This window comes from Necator americanus, chromosome II (genome assembly GCF_031761385.1).
Source record: "Necator americanus strain Aroian chromosome II, whole genome shotgun sequence".
NCBI classification, from domain to species: Eukaryota; Metazoa; Nematoda; class Chromadorea; order Rhabditida; family Ancylostomatidae; genus Necator; species Necator americanus.
In genome coordinates, this window is record NC_087372.1 from 27,168,974 (window position 1) to 27,190,060 (window position 21,087).

Consider the following 21,087-nt stretch of genomic DNA (forward strand, 5'->3'; position numbering starts at 1 on the left):
CTGTGAAAAGTAAAGAAATAATAACAACTTTCCATGGCATCAAAAACGTCGGAAACTCAAAAAACTAATGCATTAATCCGACGGATATGTATGCAGTTTGAATCTGAAAATAATCTTCTGGAAGGATTTCATAAGGAATTTGTGGTGGCTATAGATCTAGAAACCTGATCTAGAAACGAAACGAAGGTTTCTATCAATTCTAATTTGGCTTCCTATACTTGAGAACATTCTGGAAATAAACTTTGATTTATAGGAATTTACATACGTAGAAAAAGGAATGGGTTCCTTGAGTTCCTTGTCTTAAAAGCACTCAATAAAACAAGAAAAATCAAACACTGGCTCGCGACCACATTTTCCCTAATTCATATCATTTCAACATTCAATTCCCACTGATAGGAATTCAGGCGAGGAAATCCCACTAACGTTCCAGATTTTCCTATACTGCCGCTTTTCTAGTCTGAAGAAGAAAACAGATTTCTTTGCGATGAGTGAAGGAAATCAATGGCTGCTATGAGAAAAATGGACGTGATATACCGTGAGAGATTGAATGAAAGGAGTAATGATAGGGCTAACCGTATTAATGAGGTACGAATTTCTGGAAGTTTAACCTCAGTCGTTGAATTATGCGACGTAGCTGTCGAAAATCATCAAAAGCAAAACACATATCAAAAACATTTTCAAAATTCTGATATTCGCTAGAAAATTGTAAGTGATGCTTATCATGCACGATGTTAGGGATTTTTCCAATAAAAGAATCCAATAAAACCGTATCCAGACAAATTCATTGCAACCTAGAGGAGGAAAATTACTTGAGCTACACGAGTAGATAGCGTTTATCACAGATTCGAATGAGCCACCAGCAAATCATGTGATATAAAAGAAACCACAGGTATGTGTGTAACCAGAGAATGAAGTAGGAGGTCCAGTTCGACCTCTCAGCCACTCACATTGAATGAGTTTCCGCTCTATGCTTATATCCTTGCAAAAACCTCTGCATGAAAACAATAAAACGGAGAGCAAGCTTGCCATTAGGAAGAAAAACATTCGGTTATTGAGATAAAGGATCTAGAGCTCCTTCATATGCCCTTCAACGGTTTAATTTTAAAAAAATCCGATGGAGACGCACTTGCAAATCTTTACCGATTCCTTTAGCTACTGATACTTTTCACGAAACAAGCAGCTGTACAATGAATTCACATTCACAATCTTGATGAAGCACCTAATCTTGGAAAACAGTCTTTAAAGGCGTCACCCCACGAATCTGAGGTGGTACGGATTTTAGGTGGACTATATGGGATAGTGGATTATGGGGAAGGGATGATTCCGTCCATTTCTTCCTAAATGCCGTAAAAAACGGCCCGAAAGATGTGGCGCCGGACAGGGCTGGCACGCTCCAATCGAACTCCTTGTGGAAAATAGTGCGCCGGCACGCTCGAAGCCGTATGTCGTATTTCATTTTTGCCGTATTTCACGTGGAGTATTCGTATACGGAGAGAAGGGTGATTCCGCCCATTTCTTCCTAATTGCCGTAAAAAACGGTCCGGAAGATACGGCTTCGAACGTTCCGGTGCGCTATTTTCTACAGCGAGTTCGATTGGAGCGCGCCAGCCTTGTGTGGCGCCGCATCTTCTGGGCCGTTTTTTGCGGCAATTAGGAAGAAATGGACGGAATCGCCCTCCTCTCCATAGTCTCCCATCCCGTACACGAATACTCCACCTGAAATCTGCACCACCTCAGATTCGTGGCGTGATGCCTTTAAGCCATTTAAAGCCATTCACAACATCTGCGACATCATTGTCAAAATGATTCAAAATGTAAAATTCGGCATTTCCGTACTATTCCCTAACGAACTGTACGAAATAATGAGTCTGCAATATAAAATGCAGTGCATCCATTGGAAGGACGAAATTTGCATATTTAACCGTCCAGTGCTTCATTAAAACTAAAAAGTTCATTTTCGCCGACATTAGAATTCAAATTAGTACAATATTGGATTACAATGTCATTTGGAACCTTTTTCAAATTATGAATTTAATTATGTCATTTTCCCGAAAAAAAAATAACCCATTATTCACTTTATATTGCATTACTCAATCCACTACCTTCTCTGTCCTTTGTTAAGTAGGAAATATGTATTTCGATAGAGGTCGCATTTAAAAATAATTGAAGTGATTACAGCCGACGCATTGGGTATAAAGACGTCAAAGTAGAGATGAATCTTCCGATCTGTTTGTTCAATATAATGGCAGCAGTTTCTACCACAACAGCACAAACTTTTATTGCCCTGGACTTTCGATTTCCTGGACTAATCTAACCGTGAGTGTTTCACAGTAATAAAACCAATGGTGCAGCAACCGACCAACCACTTGTAAAATAAAGAAGTCGTAAACGACGGGTTTTAACGGTTTTTAAAACCGAAAAAAAATATGAGTGAAATGTCCAGAATTCATCGGAAGGCGGGAAAATGAGATTTTTGAGTGAAAAAGAGGATTTGGTATACAATGCTCTATCGTCTTCCCATGTAGCAGTATATTCGAAAAACCACACAATGCATTGACTTAACTCACTTTTAAAGGGGATTGATTCTTTAGGATATTCCATTTTGCTAGTGAAAATGCTCCGTTCGTGCACGCCTCGCATCCACAAGCGAACGGCCAAACATCAGTTATGTCTTCTCAGCAGTCTATTCAAGTAAAGCCAATGAATAGATTGCTGAGGACACCGAAGAGTGTATGAAGAGGTGCGTTCCAACATAACTCGTAGGAACTAAAGCAGATTCCGTGCCGTTTTTTCAAAGACTACCAGGAGGAATCGAGTTCAGCCACACTCATCCGCGTAGTCTACACCCTTAGCTCTACGTTTTCAGTCAGGTTTCCACACTACGTCTGTTCCGCGATACGCTCCCTTTAAATGACTCTCAGCAAGTTGCAATCAGTACTTAGGTGCCTTTACAGGTTCTCGCGAGGGAGCTCATTGTAGACCTTTTAATATCTTAAAACGTACTTGTAGCAGAAGGAATTAGTGAAAATTTGCTAATATACCTCCTTAAGAATTGTCACTTAACCTCCTAAAACCCACTATAAAAACCAACCACCTAACATAAACACAATGGGAGCTCTAACAGCTTAACATCAACAACCCAGAGTTTTTCCGTCGACTCAAAAAAGCATGTTAGTTGAGTAAATGTGCCCTTCGAAAAACTTATATTATCTAGGGAAAACTATTGACGATTATTGCGATTTCTATTCCAAAGGAAGTTTTAGTCTTTGCAATAAAAAAGCCACTTTTAGATGAAAATAACGGATGGATGAATATAAAGTTTTATCCACTCCTTACACTTCCAATAAGGCATTTTTCAATTTCTAAATTTACATTGAATAATCAGTGTGTTTATGGTAGGCACCAAAAGCGTTCAAACCGAGTGAGGGCGACTTCGATGGGGTGCATGTAAAGAGGGTCCCGGCAGATTTTCGAGCATGCCCCGACCATCCCTCGGCAGAGCAATTAGCGATGGTGCGAGAAAGAGATTTACCTTCGTTGCTACTTAAATAGCTAACTACCAATAGACATCATACGCTGCATCACCCGCTAATTCACGAGCTACAAAATTGTTCTGAAGAATCAGACCGATCCACTGGAATTTTTTGATGTGGGTTGATCTTAAATTTGTAACTTTACCAGAACCAAGAGAAATCCTCGCGTAAAATAAGAGAGGAAGGTGCGTATAATAGCTCAAAATTACGTATATGAAAATTTTCGGTAAAAACGGAACATTCCAGCTTTGAAAAGTAACGAGAATGGGGTTTATGGTTATCTTCAAGTTCCAAGCTTTTTTGTAGCCTAATTTATTTCCGGACATAAGGACCCTCTGATCTCTCACCTCTTATAGGAAAAAGATTTAATTTGATAAGATTTCTAGGCTTCCTAAGGGTGAGATCTAAGAAAAAGTAGCTACCGTTCTATTATTAGAATACCTAAGAAAATGGCATGTACTTCTGACTATATTGTTCTTCAATTTATTCTCTCCTTATAAGTGTGTAGTTATTTGCGTCTCTGTGGCCAGAAGACGGTTGTCTGCGTCCCCATAAGCGATTGGAGCGTGACCTCACCGAGGCATGTTCGCGTATCCAATGGCACATCCACTCGACACGTAATGTCTCGGAGGCATTCGCGGAGAATCTGCCGGGACCCTTTTTGCCGTTCCCCCTTCGATTGGAGTAGAGAAGAAAGAAGAGAGTGTGTGCATCCATATGTGTTAAGTATGGTTAACATATTCGACGAAAATTTGAGTGAAATCGTTAAAATTGTTCTATCGAAGATGTCATAGAAATCGCTAATCCTCAGACTTTCTTTTGGATATCCATGTATAATAAGCAAATTTTGTTCTCGAGAAAGAAGCAAAATTTACTTCATAGCTACATTTACTCCATCTTTAACGAGATTCCGCACTTCTTCAGTGTAACATTTGAACCTCTCAACCTTTTTAAGAAAAAGAAAGATAAATAAGTAAATTGGTTTTATTCATTTGAGTTTCTTGTTTCTTTGAAAAAAAATTACGTAAACGGCAGACTACAAGAGGTGTCAAAGTTCGAATAAACACAAGAGTTCTTGTTAATAAGCAGAGTTCTCGAGAAACCATTATTTCTTATATGCACTGAAGTTCCACTATTCGTAAACACATCGCTATAATCATAATAATGCCTCAGTTCAAAAAATACAGCCAAGGAAATTTTACTTGCGAAGACTCTAAGCTTGCCGTAAACGTTTATGTTCATAGCTTCCCTCTAAGCCATCGAAACAGAAGGAAAAAAGTTTTCAAACAGTGCGCAAAAGTTTCACACAGCTCAGTTTCCAGGAAAATTCAGGGACTGAGCGTCATTCCTATGGATCTAAGATCAGCAAATTGGCAGGCATTGACTCTCTTCGGTATAGAAAAGAACAAACTGTTCCCGATGTTCCAAAGATTTTTTCATAGATTTCAAGACGAAAAACGCAACAAATATGATATTTGGCACTAGCAAAATATTGCAGCATAAGCACTTTTTTCCAGTAAATACGGTGGAACCGTTTCTCACGCCGTTTCTCAGGAAGATTGAAGGAATGGAGCGTCCTCGTGTGTTTATCTCTGCTCTAACCCCAAACCCTATCTTTTCTAGGAGAGATCCAAAAATCATCAGTTCTGTTGTATGCTGCCTTGAAGAGAATAAACAATTATAAAAGATTGTACGGGCAAGATGGTTGGATAGATGCCTCGATAATGGTTGATTCCTTAACTGCTGAGTTGCAGTTTTGAAAAATATAAGGTTGCGACCAATGGAAAGATCCTATACACAGGTGGAGGAAGCAACACTGCTGAGCGTATCAACAGAGGCACGAATAAGGTCAGATGTGGCATCATTACGCATTGGAAATAGCATATGTTGAATGCAGCTGAATTTATTGAAATCATTAAAACTGTCTGGAACCAAACGAGTTCTAAATTTAAACTTTTTTTAAAATTTATTGAGAGATACCAGTGTTGATACCTCTCAGCACAACAACCTGAAGATCAGTGAGGCAGAGATTCTCTAATTCGTCAATCAAATTATCGTCTTCATCACATTTTAACATTTAAGAATGGGAACACTGGAATGAATATTAGCGTAGTAGTAAGCAGAGCGGAATATCGACACAGACAACAAGAAGTTCGCTGATTCAGCACAAGCCACTTTTGTTGGACAAAAACCGCTGCTCGTAGCAGAGTGACCATATGTGAAGAACAGCGCAAGGATGACACCATGAACGAGGTTGAGGAGTTCAGAGGCGCACAGAGTAGGCCGCATTCCATAATGATTCCATAATATAAAGCATGATTGAGATGGTAGATGATTGAGCTCGGAACTTCGATTTAGGTGAATTATGTAAATAAAATATTCTCCAAAAATTTAGGATTTGTACTTTTTTACTCATGAACTGTCCTCTTTTTTTAATCTGCCACACAGTTTCCGCTTTTACATATCTTTACAATCATAAGCTCTTAAGATCCGATAATTAATGGAAGCATGGAACCATTTCTTACATAAAAGAGAGAATTACTGCAACTGATTGAGGACAAGTAGAGTTAAGATGTCCGTACTTCTGATCTCTGTTCCATGCTTTAAATCTGTAGGTAGTGCACAAAAAACTAATCTTCCAATTTGATAGGAAGCCTTAAGATTAGTTGAAGCTCAACCGATAACGAGATTTTGACTTCTTTCCCAATTTTTTCGATAGTTTAAAGAAGTGCTTTACAATTAATACGTAAACCATTTGGTCAAGTAACCACAACTGATGACAACTTTTAAAAACTCCGATAATATTTATGTTGTGAAGTCGGCCCCATCCGAAAGATGACCATGACGTGTAACTTTCGAAAGAAGCAGCTCGTTTGGTGGAAAAAAAACAGAAACCGAGAGTTTTGAAAACACAAAAACATAACAATGAGAGTATAGTCAAAAGTAAAGTCAGATAAAGTTACTGGCGTATCAATCCACTTGGGATGCGCCAACGCGTTTTACTGGAATTCGTAATCGTTGAGGTTTTGGAACGCGTGTTGGCCTATACAATGACTTGCGGGGCCACTCAACTCAGTGTTTTTATCCTCCCAGACAAGTCTAGTACCAATTCATCGACCCCGGAGGGAAAAAGGGGTTGGTTGGCACTAGGGCTGTTTCGAACCATCGACCGTGTGGCAAACCTCTAACCGACTGCGCCACACCCGCCTCAGAGTATAGTATTAATGCAAAAAAAAAACGCTACTGAAAGAAAGCTGCAACTACTATGTTCACTGGAGTCTTTGAGAAACTCAGCAAGGTTTCAAGGCTGCGGCCACACATGACCAAAATTACCATTAAAACTAAAAGAAACGATCTCAGCTTAGAATTGATGAACAGTTTTTCTTCGTAAATTCTCAAATTGCATTTTATGAGGGTTGCACTGCGAACCCATCCTTCTGAGATCATACACTGTCGTGGCCAATCCTAGTCTTCGCAAACAAGAAAGAAAAATGCTTGAAACGGTTCATTTCTGACTAAATTTATTGTTCATATTTCTTGTTGTCCGTATATAATCCTGGAGAAAGTGCGTTTTAGTGACGCCCATCACTGGTTTTGCAAAGATCAGAATACGCGAAAATTTTGTGCAACGAAGAACTCGTAGCTACGTTAAAATCTGCAATCGTTTGAAAATTTTCATCAAAAAAAGTGTTGAAGTCGATTAGTAGCTGCGAAATGCCTACAGTCACTAAAAGCTTAATTCAGAGCACATTATCCTAAAGGTAAATACAAACCCCCAGAAACTTTCTTGTAGATAAACTGCGTAGATTCAAGTGTTTAATCCTCTCCTCATTAAAACTAGCACTGAGCGGCAGGCAGCAAATGTTTTAGAGTTAAGGATGATTGTGAAAGTTTAGTTGCTTTCTTTTTTTGATTTTTATGGTGAAAAATCTCCGAGTTTGAGGACAGTACTCAACATGCAACACAAAGAAACTGAAGAGACCTAGTAAGAATTTCGGATCACGTGCGTTCAGTATCGCGAAAATTTATGGAAAAGACTTTGTGTGTCATGCTTCCGGCAGGGAACATCATCTGTCTTCTAAAAGAAAACTTGTCATCAACATAAACTAACTGGAAAATCTCAGATTTTATTTTTAGAAGCCCATGGTAGCAGTTCGATCATGTATTCACGGCAAGGATCCCTCTACAAGTAAAGATCCGTGTTTTCACTTACACTGTGCTGCAAATTGTGCGAAATGGACCAATCTTCTATACGTAGTTGTTATTGAGTCGGATAGGAAAATTACTATAATCATGACTCGCATGGGTTTTGCTATAAACGCTAAGAACTGAATGTTAAGTCATGGATGGGCCTCCAAGACAGGGGATCAATCGCAAAATCGTTGCGAATTTCGCGAAATAATTGCTGGAAGTTTATTACATGAAGATCACTAGATATCAATTTAGAAGAAACGGACGGGAACTCCTCCAAACAATATTGTATTACAACAACTCAAGAGATCGTATTTGCAAATCATTAAACATTCAGGATTCGTATCCTCCTTCACTTACATACAAAAAACGTAATTACTAGCCAAAATAATTACATCGAACAACGATAATACAGAAATAAAAATCATTCCACATTTTTGTATTTGTAGCACTTTTGTATTCATGCAACGTTAGCTGCGTCATCACAAACAGAACTCCGTTTTTTTTTCCAAAATTTGGAACACCTCTATCCTCAATTTAGTTGAAATAAAGCGACGTTCTGCAAGGACCTGCTCGAATTTGAAACAACTACCTGGTGCAGTTCTGTACTCTCTGACTCCGATCCGGGGGAAATAACGCATGTTTCAACATCACTGCATACAACGGCTATGCATGAACGTTGAAAAAATCGACGACTCCAGATCATGCGAACTGTTAGCTACAATTTAAAGGCATCACCCCACGAATCTGAGGTTGTGCAGATTTCGGGTGGAGTATTCGTATACAGGATGGGGGACTATGGAGAGTGGGGATGATTCCGTCCATTTCTTCCTAATTGCCGTAAAAAACGGCCCGGAAGATGCGGCTTCAGGTGTTTTGGCGCACTATTTTCTACAGGGAGTTCGACTGGAGCGCGCCAGCCTTGTGCGGCGCCGCATCTTCCGCGCCGTTTTTTACGGCAATTAGGAAGAAATGGACGGAATCACCCCCCTCTCCATGGTCTCCCATCCCGTATACGAATACATCACCTGAAATCCGTACCACCTCAGATTCGTGGAGTGATGCCTTTAAGCAGCCGTTTGTAATCGTGTTTCGAATTTCTTAAGAAAAGATGGGGCAAACGTGTGGTGGAGTACAAAGGGGTAAAATGCAACCCAGCAACTTTCTCCGCCACAAAATGGATCACAACGTTTCGTTTAAATGTTGACAAATCCACTTGCAGCTATTGCGCGGCACTACTGCACCGCGACGTATCAATCCGACGCCTTGGGTTCCGTCCAAGCAATTTTGCCATTTTCTGTCGCCGGGGCACCAATTCGAAGACAAGGGTACCGTCCCATCTCATTTCATTGCTTTCTCGCATCCTCGCACCAATTTGACGTCGTTGAACCCGTCTCAAAGCTTTCTGAGATTTTGTATATATATATATATATTTATATATATATATATATATATATATATATATATATATATATATATATATATATATATATAACAGATATATACGTAAATATATACTGTGTAAAACTAGATTAGGAGTCCTCCAGAGAAATGCTCTCAAAGCTCATGCAACCCTCACTTCTGCAAGGGTACCCAAAAATTCTGACTATGGGTCTTGAGAAAGGCCCTGCTTCTCTTCAAAAGAATCCACGCATGTCACCTCACCGTTAGTTCCACTCCTGAACGCTTCGTATAACAGGCAGGTTTGGTGCATAAACTACCACACACCGAATAGAGCACAGACGCCGATGTGTCGGAATTGATCTACCGTTATAGGGCACAGGCGTACTTTGTACATAGATCCACAGATCGTCTATTTTAGTCACAAACAAGGTGCTTTATCAAAGGATTTTTTTAAAGGGACTGTACGATGTTTATAGACAAAAGCAACATATAGTGGGCAAGTTTGTTATTTAAACAAAGGTTGTTTTCGAGTCCCGTAGTTATAGGATTTTAATTTGCGGAATTATTTTGTTTAATTCTGAGTTGTTTAAGGCATCTTTTACGTCAAAGAGATTTCGCAGACATCCTAAGGAAGTATTACAAATCCACGGAGTCTATGTGCAAATTCGACGAATCACCTGGACTGGGTATGTATGGGCAGTATGAGGAAAAGGCACTGGAAGGCGAGCCATGAAAGTGGGCGATCTGGCGAAATTAGGGTCCGAATCTGAGGCCAATGTAGTCAAAAAAAAGCGAGTAACGAAAAGAAGTATTTGAAGTTTACGACAAATCAGACAACTAAGAGTTAGTTGAATCGGAGTTATCGGTTAGTTATGGAGAATTTTTCTCGGAAAATTCTATTTATTTTGTATGTTTTGGTCGCTCGAGAACATTTCTCCTGCCAGCTTCAGTATTTTTCATACTCCTTCCTTTGTCTTGTTTATTTCTCATAATCATAACTTGATTTCTTTACACATCCTTCTCACTTCTTTTCCAACATAGCAACATAGAAGATGAATTCGCATTTTAAATTTGATAACGTTCAGTCATTATGAGGCAGCCAAGGGTAAGACAGCAACAGATTTCTACCTTCCTTTCACAACGCATTCGAAAAAAAAAACACACACACAAACGGAGATAATCGAAGGAGAACACTTAGCTCAACTAGTTGACTGGGGATTGAGGTATCTATGGCAACAGAAACATGAAAACAGCAGATACTGTTGAGACGAAGATTCACGGTGTGTTGTGCATTTGCACAGCTGGACCAACATCTACGGTTGCAGATGATGAGAAGTGCTAATAGCGACCGACCAACTGGAGGAAAAGGAAATTGGTGGGGGGATGTACCTAAGACTGGTGTTTGCAGCTCTCGAACTTCCACTGGGCATCTTCACCGTTCGCGTTCGCCTGCTTCGTGATTTTGCGTGAATTTCAACCTTTAGGGCCCTTCTTCCATAGCAGTCCAAAATCAGCTGACCATTCGTCAAATTTTTCCTTCGATTTCAATGGAGACTTCGGCCGAATAGTAATCAAGGTGGAATCTTAAAAAGTTAGCAAATTAGCAGCAGCCATTTTTGCCCTTATTCCAATGAATGGTGGTTGATTTGGCTTTATACGCGAGAATTTTTGGAAATATTTGATATTCCTATTTCTATAGCATTTTGATCAACTTCCAAGCCAAAACAATCCATAAAGAATTTTGAAAGATTACTTATGCTGTTGAGCTTACAAACATAAGCTTAGGAAGCCATTACGACGAAATTTGCCAATAAAAAAGAGAATGATTGGTCAGCTAAGGTGATTATACCAATAGAAGTAATTACCAAATCACTCTGTTTTGTGGCTCAGATCACAAAAATTAGCGACTAGGTAGTAGCGATTAGAACACTTTTCGGGATGCCCCTCTCCCGCCTCCCTCCTAACTCCTTTTTTGCAACGATTTTTTTGCATCTCAGGAATAGCTCGGGAAATCATTCCTTCACAGGGCTTTTGATTTCTTTCTCTCGACTACAAAGAAATTTGCAGCTGCTATGTTGTCATTACGTGGCATAACAAACAATACGCACAGAAAGAAACGTGCCCTTGTTTATCGTCGATCATCTGCGACTTTGACAACATAGGTACATTCATGCCTGTCAATGTCTTTCAAAGCAGTATGGCAGCGAGTATTGGCAGGCATTAGCGAATGTGTTCATTTTGTGAAATAAGGTGCTCTAAAACCTTTAGCAGTGTAACAGCAATGAAGCGAATCAAAATTTAAATTATAATTAGAATGGATAATTCAATTTCTTTTCTGTAACCTAAAATGTTGGGTGGAGGGGAGTCTTTGACGCTGGATTCCTCGTGCAAGCAACCAGAGGTTCATTTTTCTTATGTCGAATAGTGCAATATTAGTTATAGCTTCTTTTATCATCTAGTCTCCATTGTTTAGCAGATAGAATTGAGGGCCTACGGAATTTTCAAGAATGACAACGAAAGCGCGAAATAACCTCTACAAATCCAGGAGTCAGAGGTCTTGGGAGCACACAAACACCTCAGTTTATCACGGATACTACCCTCTGAGTGATTAAAGCCGCCACGTTGAGGGTATTTGGGACTCTTCATGAATAAATAGTGTCTTTATTGTGCATAGTTCACGAATATGAGTACATTCGCGCACGATTATCTTTAGCTATCCAGAACGACGACCTTGGAAGCGGTGCAATCTCATTTTTTCCCCCTACAAGGCACCTTTTAACGCTGCCAGTGAGGGGGAGAGGCAGAGGCGCTCTGAATGTCTGCACGCTAGCACACTCGGCGCGTACGCCTGCTTTCGAAGACGCGGGCCGTGATAAGGTGCCTGGTAGGCGGTAAAGGTGCGACGAAATTGAGCGTGATTGCGCTCAATTCATTAACTACATTAAAGAACCAAAAGAAAATGAAGAAAAAGAAGAAAAGAAAATATGGCATCATAATGCTGGTGCTTTCAGAAGTTCTAAACATTAAGAACCTATTGTTTCCTCCGTCATAGGAGGAAGAATATGAGAGGAATAATAATGACCCCTTCCTTTATTCAAATAGATTATGGTTTACAGGTAGAAACTTCACAATTGTATATATTATGAATGTAAAAATAAGTCACTTTTCGAAAACCTTTTAACTTTTCAAAAATTGGCAAAATGACTAACAAGAGAGAGGCTTAGCATCGGTAAAATGAGGCACATAAATCCATATAATTGCAGGACACGCAAAAAGGACTGATAGAATTCCACTACACCTCACTTCCTTACGAGAACAAACCAAATCCTCCAAAGATAAATATAATACGAAGAAAATATCATAAAAGTACTGCGAATGCGTGTATCGTTCCTAATGTCCACTTCGGATCGGCAGGAATTCATTGATGACACAAAACATGCGATCTTTTGCATTTGTAAATGTCGTCACCAATGATACGATATTGGCGCAATGCAAATCTGTACGAAAAGCTGTGAACAGTGGTGGAAGTATATGCAGCATTCTTCGCCTAGTGCTAAATCAAACAACTAAATGTAATCTAAACACTTGTAAGCTGGATAGAAGAACACATATTGCCCGTATTGTTTCTCGCAAATAAAGGATTCCTCGTACAAGCAACTTAGATTGGTTAGGTATATTATTCTTAAAAGAAGTCTATTAAATACCAGTTGACAGTATTAATTAACTTTTAAGTCTTTTACTTTCTATTATTTCCACGTTGGCTGCGTTTGTTTACACGTGGGTTGCGAGTAATGAAAAAAGCATGGAAAGCGAAACTCAGCTAAGATTGTGAGCTAGAGAAGTGCTGAGAGATTCAGAAAAAAAACACGAACATCATCTCCTCGATGATACAAGGAATTAAATGCTGTCGTTTACTTTGTAGTCTACGAGACTTCAAGGACAAGACAAGATAGTTTATGGCATGGATCTGTCCAGGTTTTTGTTAATACATTAAAATCTTAGGAAGCATGTAGCCGCAAAAAGGAAAAGGATCATATTTACACTGAACAATAGGGTTGTATCTGCTTTGTGTACTTGCAGTAGGTGGTAGCGAACAACAAACAAGTGAAAACAAACCTTATTGACTGTCTAAAATAAGGAACTCGCTAGGTTACACTCGCTAATTATTAGGAGAGAAAGAAAACAATTTAATTTGTTACTTATTACATATATATTATGGACATCGACTGTCTGTAAAGAGCTATCGATTGGGACATGGCAGAGAGAAGGAGTGTGAATCAAACAAGCAAATAGCACGCGTCGCACCCGCCCGGATGAAAACTATCTACATTATTGTATACGTCCCGGGTAAAATATTGGGAGTAAGGGGGAGGGTGTCACTCAGTGCAGCCCTTATTTCAGGAAGTAAATAGCTAATTTAATCGGGGCCCTAAGACCTAAGCATTAGTTCTACAGGGTCTGTGACATGTAAGCAAAAGTTACTAAGAGAAAAAGTATGTTAGAGTGTCCAGAAATAAAGGGCGCCATTGACTGCGCAGACTTCACCCTCAGCCAACTACATTCTCCCCTACGACCCTCCTTAATTCTTCGTAATCCAGCATTTATGCTATTGATATGCTCTCACTGATAATGCATAAACGGTTGATGTCTTGTACAGTTAGCAAACATCGAATTATTATTATTATTATTATTATTATTATTATTATTATTCAAGCATTGTCTACTTCATGAGAGCTCCTTATGCAGCTCATCTGCTACGAAATTGCATGCCGAAGAGGGAATAATCTTGGCAGAGCAGGCATAAAATCCGATGTAATTCGCAAAATTTCCAGTCCTTTGAAGATATGGGAAAAGATAGAAACACTGAAATAACATTGATAGTACAAACAATATAGAATCTTTAAGTCAGCAAATAGTGAAATTTTCAAGAAGAACCATGATAGGCGCTAACTTTCGCCGATCCTTCGCGATTAAAATTCTGTCATTTGTTGACCTGCCGTGAATATATCGGAATTTTTGACGGTGGTAACTCGTGTTCTCGTGTACTTTTATATCCTACTTTCTGCTATTCTTAATGACATTTTATTGATTATCTTATTGAGTGAGTTATATGTAAACATTTCTATTTTTTAGAAATTCAGATCAAATTAACAATCCGATGTCGAAACAACCGTCGTTGGACAAGAGCTGTGAGCAACTGGATGCCGCGTGAAATCAAACGAACTGGAAGAAGGCTGCCGACCCGATGTATCAGACCTCTTCACGAAGTCCTTCAAGGAAAGATATGATGCTCTTCGAGTTCCTCGCTGGAAGAGAAGCTACTAGGCAACACTTGCGCGCGATCGGGCCAAATGGAAGTATTACTGGTGCTCGCTTGAGCAAATCGGCGAAGAAAGGACCACGCATATCAAAGGATAAAAGAAGAAGAAATAAGAAAGTTTCTGGCGTTAATCAATCCGTTTGGGATGCGCCCCCACGTTCACTTCAATTCAGAATCGTTTGAGGTTTACGAACGTGTAACTGGCCTATACAATGACTTGCGGTGGCTAGCCGATGGGTCAAGTCAGTGTTTTTATCCTCCCAGACAAGTCTGGTACCAATTTATCGACCCCGGAGGGATAAAAGGCCTGGTGAGCACTAGGGCGGATTCGAACCTCCGCTCGATTGTGCAGTAAGCGGAACCTCTAACCGCTACACTACACCCGCCCTCTACATACATACATACATGCATACATACATACATATGTACATGCGTACATACATACATACATACATACATACATACATACATGCATACATTTTCTGAATTTTATTTCTAAAGATCATAAGGAGATCCTGGCACTAGGAAACCGGTATGCCGAATAAAAACGAAGCGACGAAAAACTAACTTTCATTCTTCCAATTCCCACCTTCCACATAAAATTCTTTTTTTCTGAATTTTATTTCTAAAGCAAAATTTTAGCAAGTTCTGAGGTGAAGTGGAGTATGTAGATTAATACTATGGTAATCACTGACTATATTCATCGCCTAGTCCCCTCGAGCGAATGTATAGGCTGGATACGCGTTCCCAAATCTCAAACGACTCTGAATTGACGTGAACGTAACGACCCACCGCAAGCGAATGGATTAATACCAGAGACTTTGTCTTCTATCCACATTGACAGCGCTTGCTGATTGACGGACGTAAAAGGATGGCATGGATCACCCGCAATGGTTAGCTACCTAAACGTTTGCGACAGGAGAAGCACCGCAGAAAAGACAAGCGATTCTGCTCAGGTAGTGCAGCACCAAGGTAGATGCCGTGGAGTGGAGCTGGCACTGGCTTCGAGAATCAGCTGAATTTTGTTCTCAGCACACAGTCGATCCTAACGAAAATTAGCGGTGCAAAAATTTCGCACATCTCAGCATGGACGGACTTTCTGCCGTCAGCCAACTCCTACCAAACCGTGGTAAGAGACGGTCGGATACCTTCTTCTCACACAACTCATCAAGAAAGCCCTGCCATAACCTTATGTTAAGTAGGGTAATCCGAGAAACAGACATGCAACAAGCTAATCGATGTAATGTTCTTACATGAGTTCTACTTCTGACTCATGAAATCGACAGAGTGAAAACAAAGAGGAAGAAAGAAACTCAATAATATGGACCCTACATCAATGCTGGATTGAAGTAAGCAAAAAAAGTGAGAGAATTTTTGTCTCTGAGGCTGAAAATGCTTGATGGCGTACTAAAAAAGACCAGCTTCCTTCTTCAACTCCTTGTAGTGGGGCGTAAGGTGAGTGAGTTTTTTGTCTCTGATTGAAATCCAGACGCTTCGCTAGGCGGATGATCGAAGTCTACTTAAGTATGTATAATATATGAAAACTATTGTAGAAGAAGTTTATAACTTTAAATAAATTTGCTAGAAACACTGTTGGATCATTCCATAAATAAAACGGTTTTTCAACGGTACTGTAGGAGTATACTCCGTCAATATCAAGTGAAATTAGAGAGATACACATCGGACGCCTACCAAAAAATGGAAATGGTTTTCAGAAGTATATTATACAGCACATTATATTAATGTATATCATAGGTGAATTTAAATCTTGGAAAATTAAGGAAGTATAGAACACTACATTCTTTGTGGGGTAATCCAATGAAGAAGGATCTTAAAATTTCACATGGGCAGAGTAACACAGAAAGCAGGAAAAAGGGATGGAATGGTGTATCCATTATGTGCAGATGACAATGATTGCCTCTCGTTTTCACTCCCCGTCATATTTCACCCACCAAATGACCCACCGTCCCATGACTGTTATTCGTGTGATGAAAAAGAGTGAGTAGCCTCGTTTCCCTCGGCTCGGTTACGTAAGCAGCGGATCGGAAGCGACGCTACTATCAACTACAAGAATGAAAAAAGAGGTGACAATGCTTACTACAAAAAAAAATTAGTTTCATCATATCACAATGAGAATAATGTCGTAAATATGAAATGTTAAATAATAATGACATAGAACAAAACAAAACAAAACAGAACAACAAATCAAATTATTGCGGTATTCTACGCTCCTTTTCTTTTTAAATATTCAAAGGAAGGAAAAAACAGAATTCTTGAGTCTGAAATATGCTTTTCTCTATTTTTTGCAGTCCTAATCCGTCATTCTGGCAGATTTTCAACGCCCCTTTCAGGATTCAGTCGAGCGTGATGAGCAATACTCCCCCAGGGCTCGCATTATCCATGGAACGAACCTGTATCACAGCACCATCGTTATTTTCACACTGCTTAAAGGCAGCATACCACGAATCTGACGAGGTAAGGAAATCCACAGAGAAAACCAAAGATGGAGTTGTAGATTGCAATATCCGGGTTGGTTCCGCTATTCCTAGCCGTCGTAAAAAACGGCCTGGAAAACGCTACATATTATACGCGATTTCAGTTGCATCGCGACACATCTGAGCACACACCGCGTCTACCAGAGAGCGGTCGAAGATTGATGAGATCTTCTCAGCAGCCTACTCAAGTAAAACCAGTGAGCAAGCTGCTGAGGGGACGTGTTGAGGAGTGTTCTAGCGTACTTCACAGTAAAGCGGTTCCGATGCCATTTTTTTTACGACGATTACGAAGAGATGAGCGGAACCGACCTGGATCTTGGAATCTACAACACATCTCAAGCTTTCCCCCTGGTTAACCCGTATCACCTCAGATTCGTGGTATGCGTCTTTAAAGAGGCTCCAATAATACTACTGTTCGTCCCGACATCTGCAAGATTCGAGATGACCGAACATTTACAAATCAACATGGCGCAAAATTTACAGTAAATGAAAAAAAACCTTGTCAGTAACATTCCTATAACTGTAAATTTATATATCCACTTTTGCACGATTATTTTCCTATAGTCTTTCTCAAAACGAAACACATACCACATGGAAAATCGACTAAAATAGCGGTCATTAGGATTTTTTCGTAACTGAATACCGATAATCGTCCTGGCAATAATTCAATGGAAATAGGAAACATCTTGAAATTCGTGACGCAAAACTTTCCATAAAACTGAAACTGTTCGTAGTAATGCGTTGCACTTTTGCAAAGCATTTGTCTCAAAAAGACAAAGGGCATCAAGCATTCTGAACTCAATGTGAAGCGCAGCACAGCGCATTGTCCTATGAATCAGTGGACAAACTCAAATACACTTAAAACAGTACAAGGTTAACATTATTTTTCCAAGAGAACTATTTTAAATTTCAAAGAGAAGTTCCACTCAGAACTCAGCTGATCCGGTGAGAGGAGGCAGGCCTACTACCTAGTTCTGCAAGCTATGAAGGATAAGTAGTTGACCTAATTGTACACTCAAAAGAAAAAGAAATAGTGCTACGAACGAATAAGTGGTAGTTTCAGATAACAGAGCTTATATAAATGAGAAGTGGTTCCCATGTCTAACGTGATGATTAATTTAACATGATTTGGTCCAAATTTCGAACACATCGGCAAAACGTCCATGAATGACCGTTTCAAACTATCGTATAAGAAAGTTGAGGACGTAAAATATACCAGAAATTAAGCTGAAACGAATAAAATAGTGATCTCGACAGCCTAACGAACTTCATTACGAACCACTTGTTCAGAAAGTAGGGGAAACGAAGAGGGTGGCAGCATGGTAAAACTAACAACTCTGCTTGCACGTGGTTTCTGACGAAGGGTCAGATGACAAAATCACTGATAAACAATGGAAACACAAACTTCACTATGATTGGGAAAACAAATACGGATGTCAGCCGCAACGAGAAAATGAGAGTAGGGCTGGATAAAGTTCTCGCTACTAATAAAATTGAAAGTACATAGATGTGTTTTTTTTGTCAAAAGTGGGAGAAATAGAAAATGTCCTGGAGCGATGCCAGATGCAGCGTCCGAACGCTCCGAGAACCTCGCGCTCTCTCTGACCTGCCGTGAATCGATCTCTCCTCGAGGCGCTGCCGCCTCCGTATGAGCTAACCCGTTGTGAGCATCCGTCCAGTACATTTGGTATATGCTAGTACATTTGGTAGGTGGTTTCAGCAACGATTTGCTTCTTTCGAACGTCAGCTGTTTAATGACGTGTCGAACCTTTTTCTCTTAACACTCATCCTTCAACAAATCAAGTCGGACCTGCTAAAAGCGTTCAGATTTTCACGGATGCAGATTTCAGGGTGACAAGGGAACTAAGTGCTGCGAGAGCAAAACTTTCCTTTGAATCATTTGATTTGCCCTTTAGTTCGCATGATAGATGAATTTAGGTCTCTGCGATCCTCGTGTTAAGGGCTGTTGCTTTCAAATTACAGAAAGTCACTAATGAATCATGTGATCGAAAATTAAAACACACTGCCCCGAAAGATTGAATCATAGATATCAATGTTCACCTATTGAATCTCGGACGTAGTTCACGCTTAAGAGAAGAAATAATAGCGGGTTCGTATCAGTTGTCACACATTTGCATGGAATGAATACCAAGTAAACATATTGAAAAGTTGAGCCTACAATGTTGTGAAGGACATTATCTACGGAAGTTTTCGATGTGAGGTTCTCTCCAGTAGCGATAGTAATTCGCAACTAGCACAGCAAAAACGGAAATGTTCTCTTACAAATCGACGGGACGGATGAACCAAGCAGAAGCGGATTGATCAGCTCACGCGACGATCGTGTAAAGTGGATTCCTTTACTCGGACGAGTGTGAAAAGTTCCTCTTCTCAATCGTCCACTCGTAATGAGCAGACACCTAATTCCACTTCTTATTCACTTTACGATGTTTCAAAGTCAACCCTACAGGTGTACGGAGTTGCTCCGCCAGGTAAATTGACCGATTTGGCGCTTCTGTTCTCCACCTTATGTCAAGAATGTCCAACCCCATGTCGAAAATTCAACGTTGCTTCTGACCACATATTGATTGTAAACTCTTCCCGTTTCATACGTTCTATGCACGTACCGATGCATATTTTCTGCGTAATTTGTAAAACGTCCATTAAAGGCATCACCCAACGAATCTGGAGTGGTACGGATTTCCGGTGGAGTATTCGTATACGGGATCGTAGATTATTGAGAGAAGGATGATTCCGTCCATTTCTTCCTAACTGCCGTAGAAAACGACCCGGAACGAGCTTCGAGCGTTCCGGCGCACTATTTTCCACAAGGAGTTCGATTGGAGCGCGCCAGCTTTGTGCACGCGCCGCATCTTCCGGGCCGTTTTTACGGCAATTAGGAAGAGATGGACGGAATCACTCCCCTCTCCATAATCTACTACCCCGTATACGAATACTCCACCTGAAATCTGCACCACCTCAAATTCGTGGGGTGATGCCTTTAAACTACTCATAGTGGAGCGGGAGCCTCGTAATTATAAAAATCTCGAGCTGTTCCAGATGGAGTTTGTGCGCCCACCATAACAGTTGTTTTCATCTCTGAGATTTTCTTCTACGTGAGTGATTCCTTTTCTATGGTGCCGATCTGATTTACGAAGAGAATCGCCTTTATTCAACAGTGAAATAGTTCTTCCCGGCGGCGGTCGAGAATGAAACAAAACTCACGAGAGCATATGTCAAGCCAGATGTTTCTAGCTGCAATTAAACTCAAAGACTCTTTAGAAGGGATAGGGTGCTTGATATGTATACAATTCTCTAGTTGCTTCTATTTTTACGGAACGATTGAAAGTAGGTTTATAAACATGCATGTGAACTACATATGCAATTAATTTCGTGGGCTAACCGATGTGTCTCAAAGGGGCCTCACTACCTTTGTTGACAAAGTAATCGACCGGCATTAAGTAATCGACTAATGAGAATTTAAAGGCGTAGTTGGTCTCAGGCGGTATCGAGCCGCTCGGACTTACAAAGTGGTACCTCTCATAACCGTTTTACACGAGGACAAGCACTAAGATAGCAATATAAGCTCAAATTTTGTTCTCGAAAACTTTCAAGATAGGAGGTGGAATATATATATATATATATATATATATATATATATATATATATATATATATATGATATGATATAAAATCGTGTTATATAATAACGCGCTCAGTCCGTGTGTGTGTACCCACAAATATGCAAAACTTTCCAGAAGTGAGAACCGAACCAGCGCAACCTCGCCCGCGGCTTCTACCATTCACAACTATCAAGAGTGGAAGCAATACATCTAAAACACCTGATAGAATAGGCTACTTTTACTACACTAGGAAAAGCTCAATGAGCATATCCAATCCCAGTTTTACAATTCAGTAAAATTGATTAGCCCTTAGATTATACAAATAGATTGAATGTTCTTGTTAAGTGCATCCACAAATAATAAACTTACTGCGTTCTTCTTCAAAACACTTTTTTCTGAATTCTGTCAAGGTAGAGAACCTTTTTCTTGCAGAACTCAAAAAGTAAGGAATTGTTATGGACGACAGAAGGCGGAAAGGGACAGAGACGGATCCGACGGCGTAGAATTTGTGCGCAGTCCCTAGAA

General features: G+C 40.0%; 1 protein-coding gene across 1 annotated transcript in view; it reads right to left on the minus strand.

The window, feature by feature from the left end:
• Positions 1-13,853: 13,853 nt before the first annotated feature.
• Positions 13,854-21,087, minus strand: part of RB195_019627 (uncharacterized protein) — a gene marked incomplete at both ends in the record, with an annotated part of 21,029 nt that continues 13,795 nt past the window's right edge. The window contains one exon of the mRNA XM_064187560.1: positions 13,854-13,991. Within this exon, the coding sequence (XP_064043441.1) occupies positions 13,854-13,991 (138 nt within the window). The remainder of the gene's footprint in view (positions 13,992-21,087) is intronic.